Here is a 17,269-nt window from a genome sequence, read left to right as displayed (position 1 = left end):
TCCCAGAGCTAAGAAATTTGAGTCAGGATGAGGATACTGGAAAGCATCAACTTTAAAATGCAGTCTGATCAGGGGCCCCTGGGTGGTTTACTTGGTTAAGCATCTGACTCTTGGTTTTGGCTCATGTCATGATCTCACGGTTTCGTGAGTTCGAGCCCTACATCGGGATCTGTGCTGACAGCACGGAGCCTGCTTGGGATTCTCTCTCTCCCCTTCCTCTGCCCCTCCCTCTGCCCCTCCCCTGCTCATGTTGTCTCTGTCTCTCTCATAAATTAATTGATTAATTAAAAAAAATGCGGTCAGATCAGATCACCAACCAACTGGGCACTACTGGGCTCTCGTCTCCCTGTTGGGTTGCATCTTTGGGCAGCAAGAGGCCCTCCCCCACCATTCCTCTCCCCACCAGACAGTGTGTAGCAAGCAAAACCGAGTCTCTTATGTCAAACAGGGGCCTGGGTCAAGCAATGACACAAGTAGTTAAAGGTACTGCAGCTAAGAGACATCGCTGGGCCCAGCATCAGCTGACACCCCAGAACTGATAACAAGCAGAAGCAGAGGAGGTCGGCAGGGGCCCAAGACCAATTAAATCCCTTTAAAAAGCAGGAGGGGATTTTTGCAGCAAACTGTCAGACTCTTCAGACATGACCTCTCTATGTCGGACCACTTAAAAAAAGGCAGCTGCAGAGGAAGGTCCTGCCCGACTGATCTACGAAGAGAGCTGAGATCCTTCACCGCTTGAAAATAATAAGCAGTAAGTGCTGAGAGATGACCCCAACGAGAGAGAGGCCTTGGCTCAACTGCGCGCTCACAGACTGATTTCACCTTTGGTTCGTTAACTTCCTACACCCTTCTGTTACTTTGTTGTGTGGCTCGTCTTCTGTCCCGCTCCGTGTGCTGTGTAAGAAGTGAAGTTCAATCACATGGTGAAATGTCACTGAGTGTGGAATCCTGAACCTGCTTTATAATTGTGGTCAACTTTGCTATATATATGCCGAATAAAGCTGACCCTTTGTGGAAAGACACAATTCCTGTGTGCACCTTCACCCCGTGCTCACGACCCGGTGCTGTGCTTTCTCCCGCCGTCTCCTACGTCACCTTGACCTGGGTCTGCTTGGAATCCCTCAGGGCCTTGTCCCTTTGCACCCGCAGCGGCCCGATGCTCACCTTCCCTTTCCATGAACGTCACCTGGAAGGTGACCTGGTCCCTGGGGTCGAGGGGCTGGACGGTGCACTCCCCGCCGCCAGAGTTCTGGCTCTGGAAGTAGATTCCCAGCTTCAAGCGTGTTCGGGGGCTGGACTCGGACACCCGCACCAGCAGCGGGGACGGAGAACGGAGGGTCGAGGCCATGGCTCGCGGCGTCGTCGGGCTCCGGGGGTGCGTCTAGGCCGGGGCGCGAGTGCGCCGCGCCCCGCCGCCCTGGGCCGCAAAGTTTCAGTTTCGCTTTTCCGGAAATCCCTCCCCGTTTCTGCAGAGTCGTTCCCCCTCCTCTCTGGGCCGCCTTCCCTGCTGTGGCCCGCCCGCCGGGTGAGTAGGTCCAAGCCCCCCAGCCCCTGACCCGCCGCCGGCCTGGGGTCGGGGGGCGCTGCCGCTTCTCTCCTGCGGGTTCGGGCGGGGTGGGGGTGGGGGTTCCCAGGGCCCTGCGTCCCCTTGTGAGGATGGGGACGGCGCAGGGCTCTACGTCAAACTAAGTTTCTCCTGTGTTTATGATTCCTTTTATTAACTCTTCTTGTTGTTACTATTATTTGCGGCGAAAATGTAATTCACATTGTGAATTCGGGTAAAACGTACCTACATTTCTTTTAAAATTTGAATTTGTTTACCTGCATTATGACATGTCAGCAGTTCTCTCCCTCCAACTCTATCCTTTAGAGTGGCCCTTGGGACTTTTGTACCCTGAGGCCTCGATTTGGCTAACAGTACCGACCTGGGTAACGTCCTGCGTACCAGGGAATAAAGATAAGAGCAGAGGCCCCGACCTCAGGGGCTGGGAAAGGAAGGTGGACTTGTGAATAAAGAAGCAAAATCTTTTGGAGGCCTCCAAGAGTAAGTTGGAAGCAGAATCTTAATTAAGAGTGAGGGGTGGGGAGCATCTGAGGCACTAGGATCCCTGGGTCTGAAGCACAGAGGGAGGGGCACTTGGTCTTGGAGGAGGTGAGATGGGACAGAGGAAGTGTCTGGGTCAATGCCGACCAATAGAAATAGGATAGGAGGTGTGTAGGTAATTTTAAGTTTTTTTAGTACCCATATTTTTAAAAGTATATGCTCATTGATCAGTTAACACCTGTGTCAATTGACCTCAGTACAAAGTTGTTCTTTACAGCCTTTATTACAATGGCAGAAGATTGGGAACTCCTTAACTATCCATAAATAGGGAGACCTAGAAGTTTAATAGCTTATAGTGCATCTATACAATAGAATGTAAAAAGCAGCAAAAAGAATGAAGAAACCCTTTATGTGGTAACATGGAAAGATCTCAAAGATACATGACATGAAAAAGGCAAAATGCAGAAGAGTGTGTAAAAGATGCTACCTTGTGTGTAAAAATGCCTCTGAAAGGATCCAGGACAAGCTAATAACATTGATTGCATCTGGGAAGGAAGCTTAGGGGTACGGGAGGGAGACTTTTAAATTTGTTGTAAATGTGAACCAGTAAACATTATACCTGCTCAAACAATAAAATGTAAACTTGAATACATTTCAATCTTTATTTTCTTTAAGGTTATTTATTTATTTTGAGAGAGAGAGAGATTGCACGCCCACGCACAGGAGGGAGAGAATTGCAAGCAGGCTCTGTGCTGATAGCACAGAGCTTGATGTGGGGCTTGAACTCACGAACTGTGAGATCATGACCTGAGCTGATACCATGAGTTGGATGCTTAAAGCTTAACTGACTGAGCCACCCAGGAGCCCCTACATTTCAATCTTGAAAGAGAATGTATTGCCTCAAAGCAACAGGCTCTGAGGCCCTGAAATGAAATTTTGTCAGTGGGCAAGGAGAGTAGGGGCAAATGTGAAAGTAATTTAGGTGGTCAGGACCCAGTGATGGGTTGAATATGGCACAATGGAGAAGATTCTAGATTTCTGATTTGAGTGGGAAAATGGTATATCACTTACTGTACTGTGGAATCCAGGAGATAATGTGTGGATTTTGGAGGGGCTGGTGAGAACAGTAGGGGTTAGGGAGTAGGGAGGGAGAGATTATGGGTCCAGTTTTGCAGAGGCTGTGTGTGAGGGGACTATGGGACATCCAGGTGAAGTTGAAAATTGAGGATCAGGAGAAGCATAGCCTAGAGATAGGTATGGAAGTCATATTTGTGACTGGTGAGTTGGAGCCTTGAGAGTGGATGAGATCACCCTTGGAGAGTGGGTCGAATGAGCTGAGAAGCACCGGTCAGACAGATTTCTGGGGCATTCAATTAAGGAGTAGACCATGGAAGTGAATCCAGGCAAAAGGCCTGTAAAGGCAAGGTGAGAGGTAACAAAAGAACCCACGGAAGTTGGCATAGGAGAAGCCAAGAAGGCAGAGTTTCAGGAATCAAAGAATGAAATGCTATAGAGAACCGTCAAATAAAGATTAAAACAAAAGATAGACTGCTGAGATTAACCATATGGAGGAGTGCTGGGGTGAGATGGAGAGCCAGACTACAGTGTGCTGAGCGTGCAGATGGACAAGAGGAGAGTCAGCTCCTTCATACTACCCATGGAGAGAAAGAATAGGAACCATTGATGGAAAATCGGGAAGGCATTTGTTCTTACTGTTGTTTTTAAATTGGAAGAGACTGAATGGGGCAATATGTTCCTTGTTTCTAATTTCTTTGGGCTTAAGTGAACCCCACTCCCACTGCCAAGTCTATCCCTAGGTCTTCAAGGAGAATCCCTAGATCTGAAGGAAAAACAAGTACAACAGCATCTAAAGCAAAAGCCCACTGGAAGCCCATAGCCAAGCAGACACTGAAGCCATTCTTCTTTTGTGAAAGCAGCAGTGCCCTCTAAAGGCAGAAATGTATCTTGTCGTTGCATTTTGGGATTCTATTGGACTTGCTGCTTTTCCTGATTCTTAAGAATGATTAGTGCTGGGGGTGGGGGTGGGGGGGCGCCTGGGTGGCTCAGTTGGTTAAGCATCCAACTTCCACTCAGGTCATGCTCTCATGGTTTGTAAGTTTGAGCCCCACGTTGGGCTGTGTGCTGACAGCTCAGAGCCTGGAGCCTGCTTCGGATTCTGTGTCTTCCTCTCTCTCTCTGTCCCTCGCCTGGCTCATGCTCTCTCGCTCTCTCACTCTCATAAATAAATCAGTAAATCAATAAATCAATAAAAGAATGATAGTGCTGTGCTGCTGTCGATAGTGCAACAAAAGTTTTCTGCAACAGAGGCATTAGAAATCATTTCAGAGGCCTGAAGGCAACTATGTGGGCCACAAAGGTGAGCAACTGTATCTTCAAGCATTGCCATCATCATTCTCCTAAAACTTGCCAGTCTTTAATTCCTCCCTATTAGAGGGACAATTTTTAAGATACATTTTTTGAGAGTTTCTGATTTTTATCCAGAATATCCCCCCCCCCCTTTTTTTTAAGTCTTATTTGTTTTGAGAGAGACCACAAGTGGGTGAGGGGCAGAGAGTGAGAGAATCCCAGGCAGGCTCCATCCTGCCAGCACGGAGCCCAAGGCAGGGCTCAATCCCACGACTGTGAGATCATGACCTGAGCCAAAATCCAAGAGTCAGCCAGCCGCTCATCTGAATGAGTCACCCACGCGCCCCTGACATTCCGCTTTGTACTTTGATCAAGGATATTTATCACAAACTTAGTAACACACACTCTTCACTGGCACAAGCACAATTTCTTCTTTCTTCAGATACCCTTCAGGCGTCTTCATGCACTCGTAAGTCCGGTTTTTCCTCATTTTTTTTTCTTTTGAATGCAGTGCTCAATCCTACCTCTTGGTTTCATCCTCCTCTCCTAGATATGTAAAAGCTTGCTCCATGTTTCAAGGCCTGGCTCTGCCCTTGCCTCTTCCCATAAAGGTTTCCCTGCTGTTGTCCACATAGCTCTTTTCTTTCTCTGCACTACGGGGAAGGTTTCAACTGGAACCTCTCTGTGAAGGATAGAAGGCGAACAGCAACAACAGCAGCAAAAACAATGTGTGCTTCTTCACCAACGAAATTAAAAACTACTCAAGATCAGAAATCATATTTAGTCTTCCTATGGTGTATTTTTACCAAATTCCCTGAGAAACTAGTCCATGCTTATTTCATCGTTTCTATTCATTCCTAGAAGCAGGGAACCATATTTGGGAATGACAAGTTTATGCTTGGAAACACAAAACAGTATAAACGGTTAAAGATCCCAGGGGCCTAGAGGATGGACTTTTCCAAGGTAGAAAGTGTAAGTATCTACACATGATGAACTTTGATCGGCACATGAATAGTTTTCCCTGTAACAGAATCCTGGGGTCTTTAGTTCTACTTGGCATTCTTCTTTGGTTTTAATAGCCCAATGAAAGTTTTTACCTTGCACCATGTGAGAGATGGGCAATCAAGAATGTGCTAATGTAAGCAACAGAGTCAACATGAGAATGGGCGTGGTTTGCTTGTTTGTTTGTTTGCTTTTTAGACAAACGGAGCTCAACGGGGCTTGAACTCCTGACTCTGAGATCAAGACCTGAGCTGAGATCAAGAGTCAGACACTTAACCCACTGAGCCACCCAGGTGCCCCAAGGATGGGTGATTTTTAAAAAAATGTCATCTCGGTATCGTTTTGATTCTATCTACTCATTCAGCAATTCTGCCTTTGCAGGATGAGTTGGGGAAGATAGGAGAGGACTGAAAATCAGAGAATAGAGAAAAGGCACCTCATGTGTTTAAACTGAAAATTCTGTGTGCAGGCTTGTGTCCTGAAATAAACCATTGAAAGTAGGTTCTTACTGGTAGATGGGGAGGTGTAGCTGATGAGGTTCATGTGCCCATGTCTCCTGTTTTGTCTAGTGAAACCCCGCAAACCTTTGGAGATTGGAGGCCTCTCTGGGAGTTTGGGGTCATTTTGGTTTGTGACCTTTGGACCTTTTCATGTGTTAATCTCCAACCCTTTATCTCACCCTGAATTAGAAGTTCATTGGCCTTCAGGGAAGTAGGGTAGGGTCAGTGTTTGCTGGGACATTTAGTATTTCAAGTATGTCAGGTACACAGATTAAACAAACACGCGTTCCCCTTCCCCCTCAAACTTAGTGCTTTTTGTGGGGTTTTTGTTGCTATGTATTTATTAGGCTGTAATTGTTATCAGTAATTCTGTAGTTGTTCATTTGCAATTTTTTAAAAACCATTTTATTTATCACAGGGTCCTGGAGCAGTGGCTTACAGTGAGAAATCAGGTAGGATCACCTCACTCTTGTTTCGGCGGATCTCTGCTTAGGCCTTTCCTCCTTGGAGAAAGGGGAATCTAGAAGCAGAATGTGTCCTCCCTCCCCAGGTGCTCAGGTGTGAGAGGACATCATGGTGACCCAGCACATTCCTCAGAAGGGAGACTGCTTCAGGGGCAGTGTGACACCAGCAGGCGTATTCTCTTAGTGCTCCCATTGATCTTTTGCTTTGCCCACCAGATGTGAGACTCTTCTGACCACAGCCCCAGAGCTGATAGTGGCCAGAAGTGACCCACTGATTGTCCTTGTGCTTAGCAAGTTGTATGAGCCGAATGGAACCTGCCTAATCACAGGAGTGGCCCACGTGAGATTTTTGACCAAAGCACAGGCCAACTTGATTTGACTATTCATATGCTGCCACCAGAGACTGAGGCCACCAGAGATCTTTCTAGGTGGCTCAGATTAAAAATGAGAGTTGAGGGGCGCCTGGGTGGCGCAGTCGGTTAAGCGTCCGACTTCAGCCAGGTCACGATCTCGCGGTCCGTGAGTTCGAGCCCCGCGTCGGGCTCTGGGCTGATGGCTCGGAGCCTGGAGCCTGTTTCCGATTCTGTGTCTCCTTCTCTCTCTGCCCCTCCCCCGTTCATGCTCTGTCTCTCTCTGTCCCAAAAATAAATCAAAACGTTGAAAAAAAAATTAAAAAAAATAAAAATGGGAGTTGAAGTAAAATGTAATTACTTACTATTTTTTCTGTTTTGTGACACACATTTTTTCACATCTCTGAAATAGGGTTACTCCCTAACGGTCCGTAGAGTGCCTTGGCTTAACTGGCATCGTTGTTTCCTCTCTCAGTGGCATGTGATAATGATGGCTTAGGCTTCATGAAATACAGTGTCACAGGTTGGTTTCTCCAGGAAGCAGAGACTGAGATGGAGTTAGGGGTACACAAGGTTTATTGTGAAAGGAAAAGAAAAGAAACCAGACTGGGTGGTGGAGACTATGATGAAAACCTGGCAGAGCTCTGCCAGCCTGAAAGTACCCATTACAGAAGCCCTATGTTGAACGTGAATGACCGGGCTCAGCTGTTGATGGGTGCCACCCTGAGGATGCTGTGACCTTGGCTGGAAAGCTGACATGGACCCTGAGGGACGACTAACAACTGGAAGCTGTTACCTTACCCTATTCCTCCCTTCATAACTGCATTGAAGTTTGGGGGAGGGGGGGTCCGAGCAGCACATCTTATCTGCCACATACAATAAGAATACTTCTTAGGTTTAATTCCACCAGAATTGTGCCATGAAAGTAGAGTATGATGAAGAATCATTTACTGTAGCACTACCAGTGCTCCACACACTTGCTGGACCGTGCCCCCACAGAAGCATTCTCAACCGGTGACTGATGGAAGTTGAATAAATAATCAGGTTTTACCCCTCTGGTGGTAGAACTGAGACACATGATCTGCACTGCCCCCTAGTGGAGTGAAACTTCATTTGCTTTGTAACACACCCTGTATTCATTTCCTTCCTTGCAGGTCTTACTTCCTTTTCACTCCGCCCTCCTCATCCTCACCCACCCCTGGTGTTTTCTAGGGTCACCTCCCGAATAAACTTACACTCAAATCCTTATTTCAGAGCCTGCTTTAAAAGAACCCAAACTGAGACACTGACAAAAGCAAACAAGTTAGGAATAAAGCCTCCATATATATTTGACTCATAATTAGGTCCTTTCCCATACGTAGGCCTTAAGCATGGGTTCCCAGAATCACCGTATTTACATAGATTTTAAGAATTTGGGAGTCCCCATACACATAGTTTTCTCACCACCATCACTGTAACATACCCTTTACTGAGTACTTACTGTGTGCCAGACACAAAACTAAGCACTTTATAGGTGACCTCTCATGAACAACTCTTGTATATCCGTGGCCTAGTTACATGTCTGGTTGAAAAGGAGAACCAGGAAGGGGGCGAGAGAAAGTTCATCTCTTTTGCACGCGGGAAGCTCAGTGTCCTGGTGTGAAATGGAATTACATCCTTTGCAAAGGAACCCTTGCTCATTTATTTTTTATTTTCTCTCCTTTTCCAGAGACTGCCACTCTTGAAGAAGGCTATGGTTGGCAAATTCCCATTGATCACAATGCCTTCACAATTTTAAAAAGTAATGAGAGTCAGCTGTGTGAAGTCCTTCAGAATAAATTTGACTGTATCTGTACCCTCATCTCTCCATCCCCAGAAGGTAACAGTGAGTCTCTGCAAGTCTTCAGACAAATGCTCATTCCTGGGTTGGAGTTATCTGTTTGGAGGGATGACCTCACCAGACACACTGTTGATGCTGTGGTGAACGCAGCCAATGAAGAACTTATTCACGCGGGAGGCCTGGCCCAGGCCCTGGTGAATGCTGGAGGCCCTGAAATCCAAGAGGAGAGCCGAAGGTTTATTTCCAGATTTGGTAAAATACCAACTGGTAACATAGTTATCACAAGAGCAGGGAGACTTCCCTGCAAGTTAATTATCCATGCTGTTGGGCCCCGGTGGGTGGCAAAAGATCGCCAGAGATGTATCTGTAAGCTGCAGAAGGCCATTAGAAATATTCTGAATTATGTCACCCTTACCGAGTCAGATGTTGAGACAGTAGCGATTCCAGCCCTGAGCTCTGGGATTTTCCAGTTCCCTCTGGACTTGTGTACACAGACCATTGTGGAAACTATCAGTTTTTATTTCCAAAGGAAGCAACTGGCTGGTAATTTGAAAGAAATTCACCTGGTAAGCAATGAGTACCCTACTGTTGTTGCCTTTAAAAATGCTTCAGAAGTAATCCTAAGGGTGAACAAGCCAGGATCCCGGGTGAATCAAGAAGCCACCCCACCTGTCAACACGATTATTGTAAACAATTTGACTCTCCAGATTGTCCAGGGCTACATTGAACAGCAGGAGGTAAGTCTTTGTTTCTGATCTCTTGCCCTGCCAAAGGAGATCCCTGATTACCTACCAAGTATTTTTTTTTAATGTTTGTTTACTTATTTTGAGAGAGAGACAGGCAGGTATGGGGAGGACAAATGGGAGAGGGGCAGAGAGAGTGAGAGAGAGAATCCTGAGCAGCCTCTGCACTGTCAGTGTGGAGACTGACTTGGGCTCAAATTCATGGGCTATGAGTTCATGGCCTAAGCCCAAATTGAGAGTTGGACACTTAACCAAATGAACCACTCAGGTATTTTTCTTAATACATACTATTTCAGGTGCTGTTTAGAAAGCATCTTGTTAAGGCTAAGAGTATGAACTTCAAAGACAGTCCCTCTGGATTTGAATGCCAGCTGTGCCATTTGCTAACTGGGTGATCTGAATCGAGTTCATTTATCTTTTGGTCCTGGGTCTCCTCACCTGTAAAATGAGAATAATCATAGCACTTATATCTTAGAGCATGAATCAATACACATAAAATGTTTAGAATAGAGCTTGCCACATGATAACTATTTATGATTATTATTGTCATTATTCTTAGGTAGCATGAGGAAATAGAACAATCTTTGATTCCAAGGAACTTGAAATCTATTCTACTTTTAAAAAATGTTTATTTATTTATTTTGAGGGGGAGAGAGTGTGAGTGGGGAAGGGGCAGAGAGAGAGGGAGAGAGAGAATCATAAGCAGGCTCCACACTTAGCACAGAGCCTGATGTGGGGGTCAATCTCACGACCGTGAGATCAGGACCTGAACGCATATCGAGAGTCAGATGCTTAACAGACTGAGTCACCCAGGCGCCCCTATTATCCTCTTTTTATCTAAGAAAAAAATTCTCTATTTGAAAAATCCCATTGGGGAAACAAACCATCTGAACATTTCTGAAGCAACCTATCACTATTAAACAAAAAAGTCTTAATACAAAATAAATTTGCAGTATTTAAGAGTATGTAAATTTGTGACAAGAATGTAGTAGACCAAGAAAGATTACTTCAGGAGACATGGGTTTTGAATTTGATCTCAAGTTATGATGGGTATGAACTGATGAGAGTGGCAGCCTGGCTGCTTAGAATGACTTGATCAGAGAGACACAGAAGTGGTTGACAGACTGAAAATAATGGACTAGACAAGTCAGGACTGGTCAGGACCAGTCAGGAGATCTGGGTGAAGCTGTAAGTTGTATACTTAGTATACTGCTCTGTGTCAGGGGTTGTGGAGAATACAGAGGGTAACTTAGCATTTAGCCAGGGCTCATTGGGCACAAAAGTGAGGGCCCTGGCAAGGAGGAGAGAGAATCAGGGTAACCATGAACCTGGATATTTCTGGGTTAGTGAAGCTCCCCTGTTGGGCAGAGCACCTTAAGGATGGGGATCATGACTTGTTCATCTCTGTGGCCCCAGGGCCCAGTCTGGGCATGCATGCATGCATCTAGGTGTTCAGCAAATTATTGATGAAAAAGTTAAGGGGCAGCAGGGAAGAGGAAGAGAAAGAATGTAAGGCTATATTTTTTATTTCTGACCAGTGATGTCACACTTAAGTTTCTCCTATGGCCACAATCAAATAGACTTAATCATAAGTGAGAAAATACCCCAAATCGCCAGCAAGACAATTAGAGAAGAAGACTGAGGGGACCCACCCCACAAGATGAAACATTTATTCAATAAGTCATTAATATGCCACTTAAAGGGGCGCCTCGGTGGCGCAGTCGGTTAAGCGTCCGACTTCAGCCAGGTCACGATCTCGCGGTCCGTGAGTTCGAGCCCCGCATTGGGCTCTGGGCTGATGGCTCAGAGCCTGCAGCCTGTTTCCGATTCTGTGTCTCCCTCTCTCTCTGCCCCTCCCCCGTTCATGCTCTGTCTCTCTCTGTCCCCAAAAAAATAAATAAATAAAAACGTTGAAAAAAAAATATGCCACTTAAAAAAATTTTTTAAGTTTATTTGAGAGAGACAGAGACAGTGTGAGCAGGGGAGGGGCAGAGAGCGCGAGGGGGAGAGAGAGAGAGAAACCCAAGCAGGCTCCGATTATTGAGATCATGACCTGAACCGGAACTGAGAGTCACATGCCTAACCGACTGAGCCACCCAGGTGCCCCATTAATATGCCACTTTAAAATTAAAGTGGAGGGGCGCCTGGGTGGCTCAGTCGGTTAAGCGTTTGACTTCAGCTCAGGTCATGATCTCACGGTTCATGAGTTGAAGCCCTATGTCAGGCTCTGTGCTGACAGCTGGGAGCCTGGAGTCTGCTTCTGATTCTGTGTCTCCCTTGCTCTCTGCCTCTCCCCTGCTCACACTCTGTCTGTCTCTCTGTCTTTCACAAATAAATAAACATTAAAAAAAACTTTTTTTAAATTAAAGTGGAGATATCCTAGTTGAATAACTTACCCCTTTCAGTTTACTTTTATTTTTATAAAAGTAAAATTTTATTCTATTTACTTACTGCCAGCACCATTAAGGACCTTAAAATTAAAAAAAAATTTTTTTAATGTTTTATTTATTTTTTGAAAGAGAGAGACAGAGTATGAGTTGGGGAGGGGCAGAGAGAGAGAGAGGGAGACACAGAATCCGAAGCAGGCTCTAGGCTCTGAGCTGTCAGCACAGAGCCTGACTTGGGGCTCGAACCCACAAGCTGTGAGATCATGACCTGAGCCAAAGTCAGAGGCTTAACTGACTGAGCCACCGAAGCGCCCCAACAACTATAAAATTTTTAAAGGGTGCCAGTGCCCCCAGATTGGAAATTCCGATCGCACTTTCTAAGCGAAGCATTCATTAACATCCATGAAAAGTACCTGGGTTGCCCGCAAAGGGGGCCAAAGCCATCAGGATGATTTAGGAGGATTTGAGCATGAGGGGAAATAAGGCCACCAGCCCCTGTCACACAGCTCTCAGGGCTGCCTAGGAGGTGATTTTACTGAAAATACAGCCCATGTGTATGTGTAGCTCATTGCTGAAAGGACAGACGAAGAACCGGTAAGAGCAGTTGCCTGTAGGACAGGTGGGTGAGTGAGGCATCCAGGGAACCCAGCACGAGGGAAGCCTAGTTCCACTGAAGACTTTTTTCAACTCATTTGTACTTTCTTTAACCATGTACTGCTCCCCTTAAAAATAAAAACATCAGGGGGCGTCTGGGTGGCTCAGTCAGTTAAGTGGCCAATTTGGGTTTAAATTATGATGTCACAGGTTTGTGAGTTCCAGCTTTGCTGCTAGCCTGGAGCCTGCTTGAGATTCTGTGTCTCCCTCTCTTTCTCTGCCCCTCCCTTACACTCTGTCTCTCTCAAATAAATAAACATTAAAAAAATTTAAAAAATATAAATAAAAACATCAGGAGGTAGAAGTTTGCTGAGAAATTTTATTTCCACTCTCTGTAAAACAAAACAGAATTCACACAAAAATAGTAAAATGGGGCAGGGAATGAAACCATTTCTTGATAAAGGTTAAAACAAATCGCAGGAGATGCTTAGAATCTTGGAATATAGGGGGTATAAGGCAGCAAGGAGCTGACAGATGTTTGCAATAAAAATTGTATCATTTATACATTTTACCTAATTTCTGAATTGGACAAATGGACTCATGGCAATCAAATGGTCATTCTTTGGACTTAAGAGTTTCTATCTACTGTCAAATGATATTTTGTGAATTTAGGGTCTTCAACAGTATTTTTAAAAGCTCCTCAGCAAAATAAAGATTTAAGAAAGAGTAATTTAACAAAGATTCCTGTCCATTTTTTTTTCTTTTCAGACAGATGTAATTGTTAATTCTGTAAATCCACTGTATGGTCTTAAGTTCGGACCTGTGTCGACATCAATTCTACAACAAGCAGGAGAAGAAATAGAATTGGAATTTAACCAAAAAATTACTGAGATTCCTCAAGAGTCTCAGTTGGTACTGATCACAAAAGGATTTAAATTGTCCTGTCAATATGTATACCATGTGTTATGGCATTTAAGATACCCCAAACTGACAACAGTAAGTGCAAAATAAGTTTCTCTTTACATAGTTCCATAGTCTGTGTAGTCTTTCTGGATTTCCATCATGTCATTACATTTATGAAACGTTGTTAAGTGGGATAGTCCTCATTTTCCACCACCCTGAAATATGGAAAAGGTGTTGTCACAAGTTATCTTAAGAAGTTTAAGGGACGCCTGGGTGGCTCAGTTGGTTAAGCATCCGACTTTGGCTCAGGTCATGATCTCACGGTTCATGGGTTCGGGCCCCACCTTGGACTCTGTGCTGACAGCTCAGAGCCTGGAGCCTGCTTTGGATTCTGTGTCTCCTTCTGTCTCTGCCCCTCCCCTGCTCATGCTCTGTCTCTCTGTCTCTGTCTCTCTCAAAAATAAATAAACATTAAAAAAATTAAAAGAAAAGAAGTTTAATTTAAAATATTACATAACCCATGTCTAGATTGTAAGTGAGCAAAGAGACATGGAAGCAGGGCTCCCTCAGTCTACACACCCACTCACCTCACCACACCATGACCCTGTCGGCCTTTTCCTAAGAGGGCCTGGAATTCAGCCTCTCCATATTTCCCTCCATCTGTTAAATGCCAGAAGGATCTGGGATTTCCCTTCCAGCATTATTCCAGGTAAATCTATTACCTAAGGTATCTTCCCACCTATGCCTGTGGTAGAGAGAGATTGGCTTTCTGGCCAGCTCTTCACCTGAGGCACATACAATGTACACATTAAAGAGTAGGGGGATGGGGTGCCTGGGTGGCTCAATTGGTTGAGCATCCAACTCTTTTTTTTTTTTAATTAAAAAAAATTTTTTTTAACATTTATTCATTTTTGAGAGACAGAGGGAGACAGAGTATGAGCAGGGAATGGACAGAGAGAGGGAGACACAGAATCCGAAGCAGGCTCTAGGCTCTGAGCTGTCAGCACAGAGCCCAGTGCAGGGCTGGACTCACGAACTGCGAGATCATGATCTGAGCCCAAGTCCGACGCTCAACCGACTGAGCCACCCAGGCACCCCAGAGCATCCAACTCTTGATTTCAGCCCAGGTCATGATCTCATGGTTTGTAGGTTTGAACCCCACATTGGGCTCTGTGCTGATAGTGTGGAACCTGCTTGGTATTCTTTCTCTCCATCTCTCTCTCTGCCCCTCCCCTGCTCTCTAAATAAATAAATAAATAAATAAATAAATAAATAAATAAAATTTAAAGAGTAGGGGGTACCCCCTCAGATGTGGAGAAAGGCAAACAGTCCCCTTCTCTGACTTTATTTTGTCACCATTTCTGGTCCTTTGACTAAGAGCCCTCTAAACCCAAACTGGTTCTCCAGTCACTCTCTACCCCTCAGTTTTCTGAGGCTCTTCCACAGACAACCTTCCTGTACTCGTATTCAGTCTGGATGTTGAAACGTTGATGGAAAGTTTAAATGTGCCCAATATATTAGCACTTCTTGAGGAGAAATCACATAGGACATTAGGACATATCTTAAAGACTCTGGATAAAGCTGCTTGCTTCTTTTACCCTCTGTCTCCTTTATTAAACTTCCAAGAGCTCTTTGTTTTGACCTGGAAGTGGCAGGTAAGTGGGGATAAACTGATGTTTGGCTCTCTGACCTGACCTGGGGAGATGGGCAAGGCTACATTAACTGGGAGAAATCACGGTGCCCAAATGTCCTGAAGAGGATAAAACAGACCCTTAATTATTTCTCATCATCTAACCTCTCATCATCTCATCATCATCTAACCTTATGGCTGCAATGGGTTCCCCATGGAGTGGGGCCTTTCCTGCTCTCTGAGGAGGCATGGACATGATCCTGAGGGAGAGTGGGAGGTTGGCATTGTAAAATATGGGGGAATCAAGGGGTAAGTGAAATTTTATTTTGACTCAAAGGCTGATCTGTTTTTCCTACAGACACTGGGAATGGCAGTGAATGAATGTTTGCAGAAATGCCTTGAATTGAATAACACTTCCATTTCCTTTCCTGCCCTTGGGACTGGAAGCATTGGCATATGGATGAATATAGCAGCTAAGATTATGTTTAATGAAGTTTTAAAGTTTGCCAAATGCCATTTGAAAAAACAATTAACCGTAAAGTTTGTGATCTTTCCAGAAGAACTGGAGGTCTATAATGTAAGTTAATATCTTAGAAATGTCTTGTAGTTTGTTCATTCATTCATTCATTCATTCACTCAGTAACATCTGTTTAGTATCTCCTGTGAAGACATGAGCTAAGCACCCGTACAACACGGTGATATTCTAACTTGGTGAATTTAATTTTTGTAAATTGCCCACCTCTGACCTAGTAAAGAATGTCATTATAGAAGCCATCTTTTCACTGCTACCTAACTTCCCTCTTTTTCCTTTGTTGGAATTTATTCTTCCCTCTGCTCCTTAAAGGTAAGCAAGTTTCTAGTTTTAGTATGAGGTCCTCTGCTCCTCTCTCTTCTCTCTCCCTACAAGAACACAAGTATTCTTACAACTTCTACCATAACTTCTGCAAAGTCCTGTCTTCTGAGTCACCTTCAGACCGGTACACCTAAGCCTCTCTCGTTTCCATTTGGTTATCTGATTGTCATCTTAAATCCAACATATTTAAAACAAATTCTATCTTCTTCTCTCCAGTCAACTTCTTTGGGCAAGTTAATTTGCTTTTCTGTGCCTCAATTTCCTTATCTTTAAAGTGGGATAATAGGGGCACCTGGCTGGCTTAGTTGGTAGAGCATGAGACTCTTGATCTTGGGGTCATGAGTTTGAGTCTGTAGAACTGGGCGTAGAGCTTATTTGAAAAAAAAAAGTAAAATAAAGTGGGAATAATAACTACCCTCGTAGGGAGCTGTTGTGAGCATTAAATGAGCGTATACACATAAGACACTTAGAACGGTACTTGGCATACAGATAAGCCCTTCGTGAAGGTCAGCTGTTGTTGTATCAGCTGTAAGGAGCTGTGACACACTGAATGCTGAACTGTATACTAAATTAAATGACTCGTTTGCTATCTTTTTTCCCCAATTAGATTATAAATTCTTTCACGGCACAGATATATTTGGCAGCTTTTGCCATGTCCTTGGTACTGTCCCCAAATTCAATCTGTTGTTTCTTAAGTTCTATGTAGATGACCTCAGAGGGAAGTTGGTTGTGTTCTGATGCAAAAGGGAGGGATGTGTGTGTAGGAGAGTGTGTCCATGTGTCTGAGTGCAGAGATCTGTGTGTCCAGCTTCCTTTGTTTTCACTTCAGCTCAGCTTTTTGTTTTAGAGTGGCCAGATTAAGCTGAGTTTCTAACCTGTGAAAAGTTCCCTGATGTAGTCAGCATAATTAGTATATAGTGCTGTGCTGTTCTGCCTTTAAAGTACCGTCTCTGTGCTTTATTTTCGCTTAGCTGGCACTTTGAGAAGGGACTGTCATGATGTTAAGGAAGAATAAAAAAGGAAGTGAAATAAGATACAGAAACTTAAAATAGGTTTTCAAGACATGTTTTTGATTCTGCCAATAGCAACAGCCAAGTGCTAGTGCAACTTCCCAGGCGTGCGTCTGGGCTTTGGGTAGAAAGGGCCTTGCTCAGTTCTGGCAGGGAGAGTGGCTCCGAACACTAGTCCTCTGACTGCTCACTCTTCCACCTCCCAGCCTGTCTCCATGTGGGTGGTTGCCATTTTATCCCTCCCTACAAGAAAACGAACTTATTCTTATTCTAGCTTGCTCTTTCCTGGAACAAATGTAAATGTTCTTATTTCTTTTGCTGCCTGACTAGACACAGGGAGGTTTGTAGCATTTGCTGATACTCGTTGCCGATTTCAAGCTCTGAATGTGAGATCACTGAAGGTGGAGTTGGGAAGAGATGTTCAGTGAGCTCTTGTGAGCCGATGTCAGCCAGCTCTAGTATACCACTGTGTCTCACCCGCAGCTGACCTGCAAGGTGGCGGAGAGTTACCCAGCCAAGTAGCCTGCCTTCCAGGCAAAATGAATCATCCTGTCTTTTAAATGAAATTCCCCCTAAAAGCAGAGCACTATCAGTGGGCCCAGA

The 17,269-nt window shown here is 44.7% G+C and overlaps 1 protein-coding gene across 7 annotated transcripts in view; it reads left to right on the top strand.

Annotated features, from left to right (window-relative positions):
- The first annotated feature begins 252 nt into the window (after window positions 1–252).
- PARP9 (poly(ADP-ribose) polymerase family member 9) overlaps window positions 253–17,269 on the top strand; it is a 36,482-nt gene continuing 19,465 nt past the window's right edge. Inside the window, exons 1-7 of one of the 7 annotated variants that reach the window (XM_019839841.3) lie at window positions 1,390–1,525; window positions 1,871–2,044; window positions 5,273–5,383; window positions 6,332–6,365; window positions 8,436–9,283; window positions 13,039–13,266; window positions 15,162–15,380. In XM_019839841.3, coding sequence (XP_019695400.1) covers window positions 5,360–5,383; window positions 6,332–6,365; window positions 8,436–9,283; window positions 13,039–13,266; window positions 15,162–15,380 — 1,353 coding nt within the window. In that variant the 5' untranslated portion in view covers window positions 1,390–1,525; window positions 1,871–2,044; window positions 5,273–5,359. Of the gene's footprint in view, window positions 752–799; window positions 1,526–1,640; window positions 2,045–5,272; window positions 5,384–6,331; window positions 6,366–8,435; window positions 9,284–13,038; window positions 13,267–15,161; window positions 15,381–17,269 lie in introns of those variants that run through there. The other 6 variants (XM_006936100.5, XM_006936099.5, XM_045037020.1 and 3 more) reach the window with 6 other exon arrangements.

Source organism: Felis catus, chromosome C2 (assembly GCF_018350175.1).
Source record: "Felis catus isolate Fca126 chromosome C2, F.catus_Fca126_mat1.0, whole genome shotgun sequence".
Lineage (NCBI taxonomy): Eukaryota > Metazoa > Chordata > Mammalia > Carnivora > Felidae > Felis > Felis catus.
The sequence above is the reverse complement of the archived record's forward strand: the minus strand, read 5'-3'. Positions and strand labels throughout refer to the sequence as shown.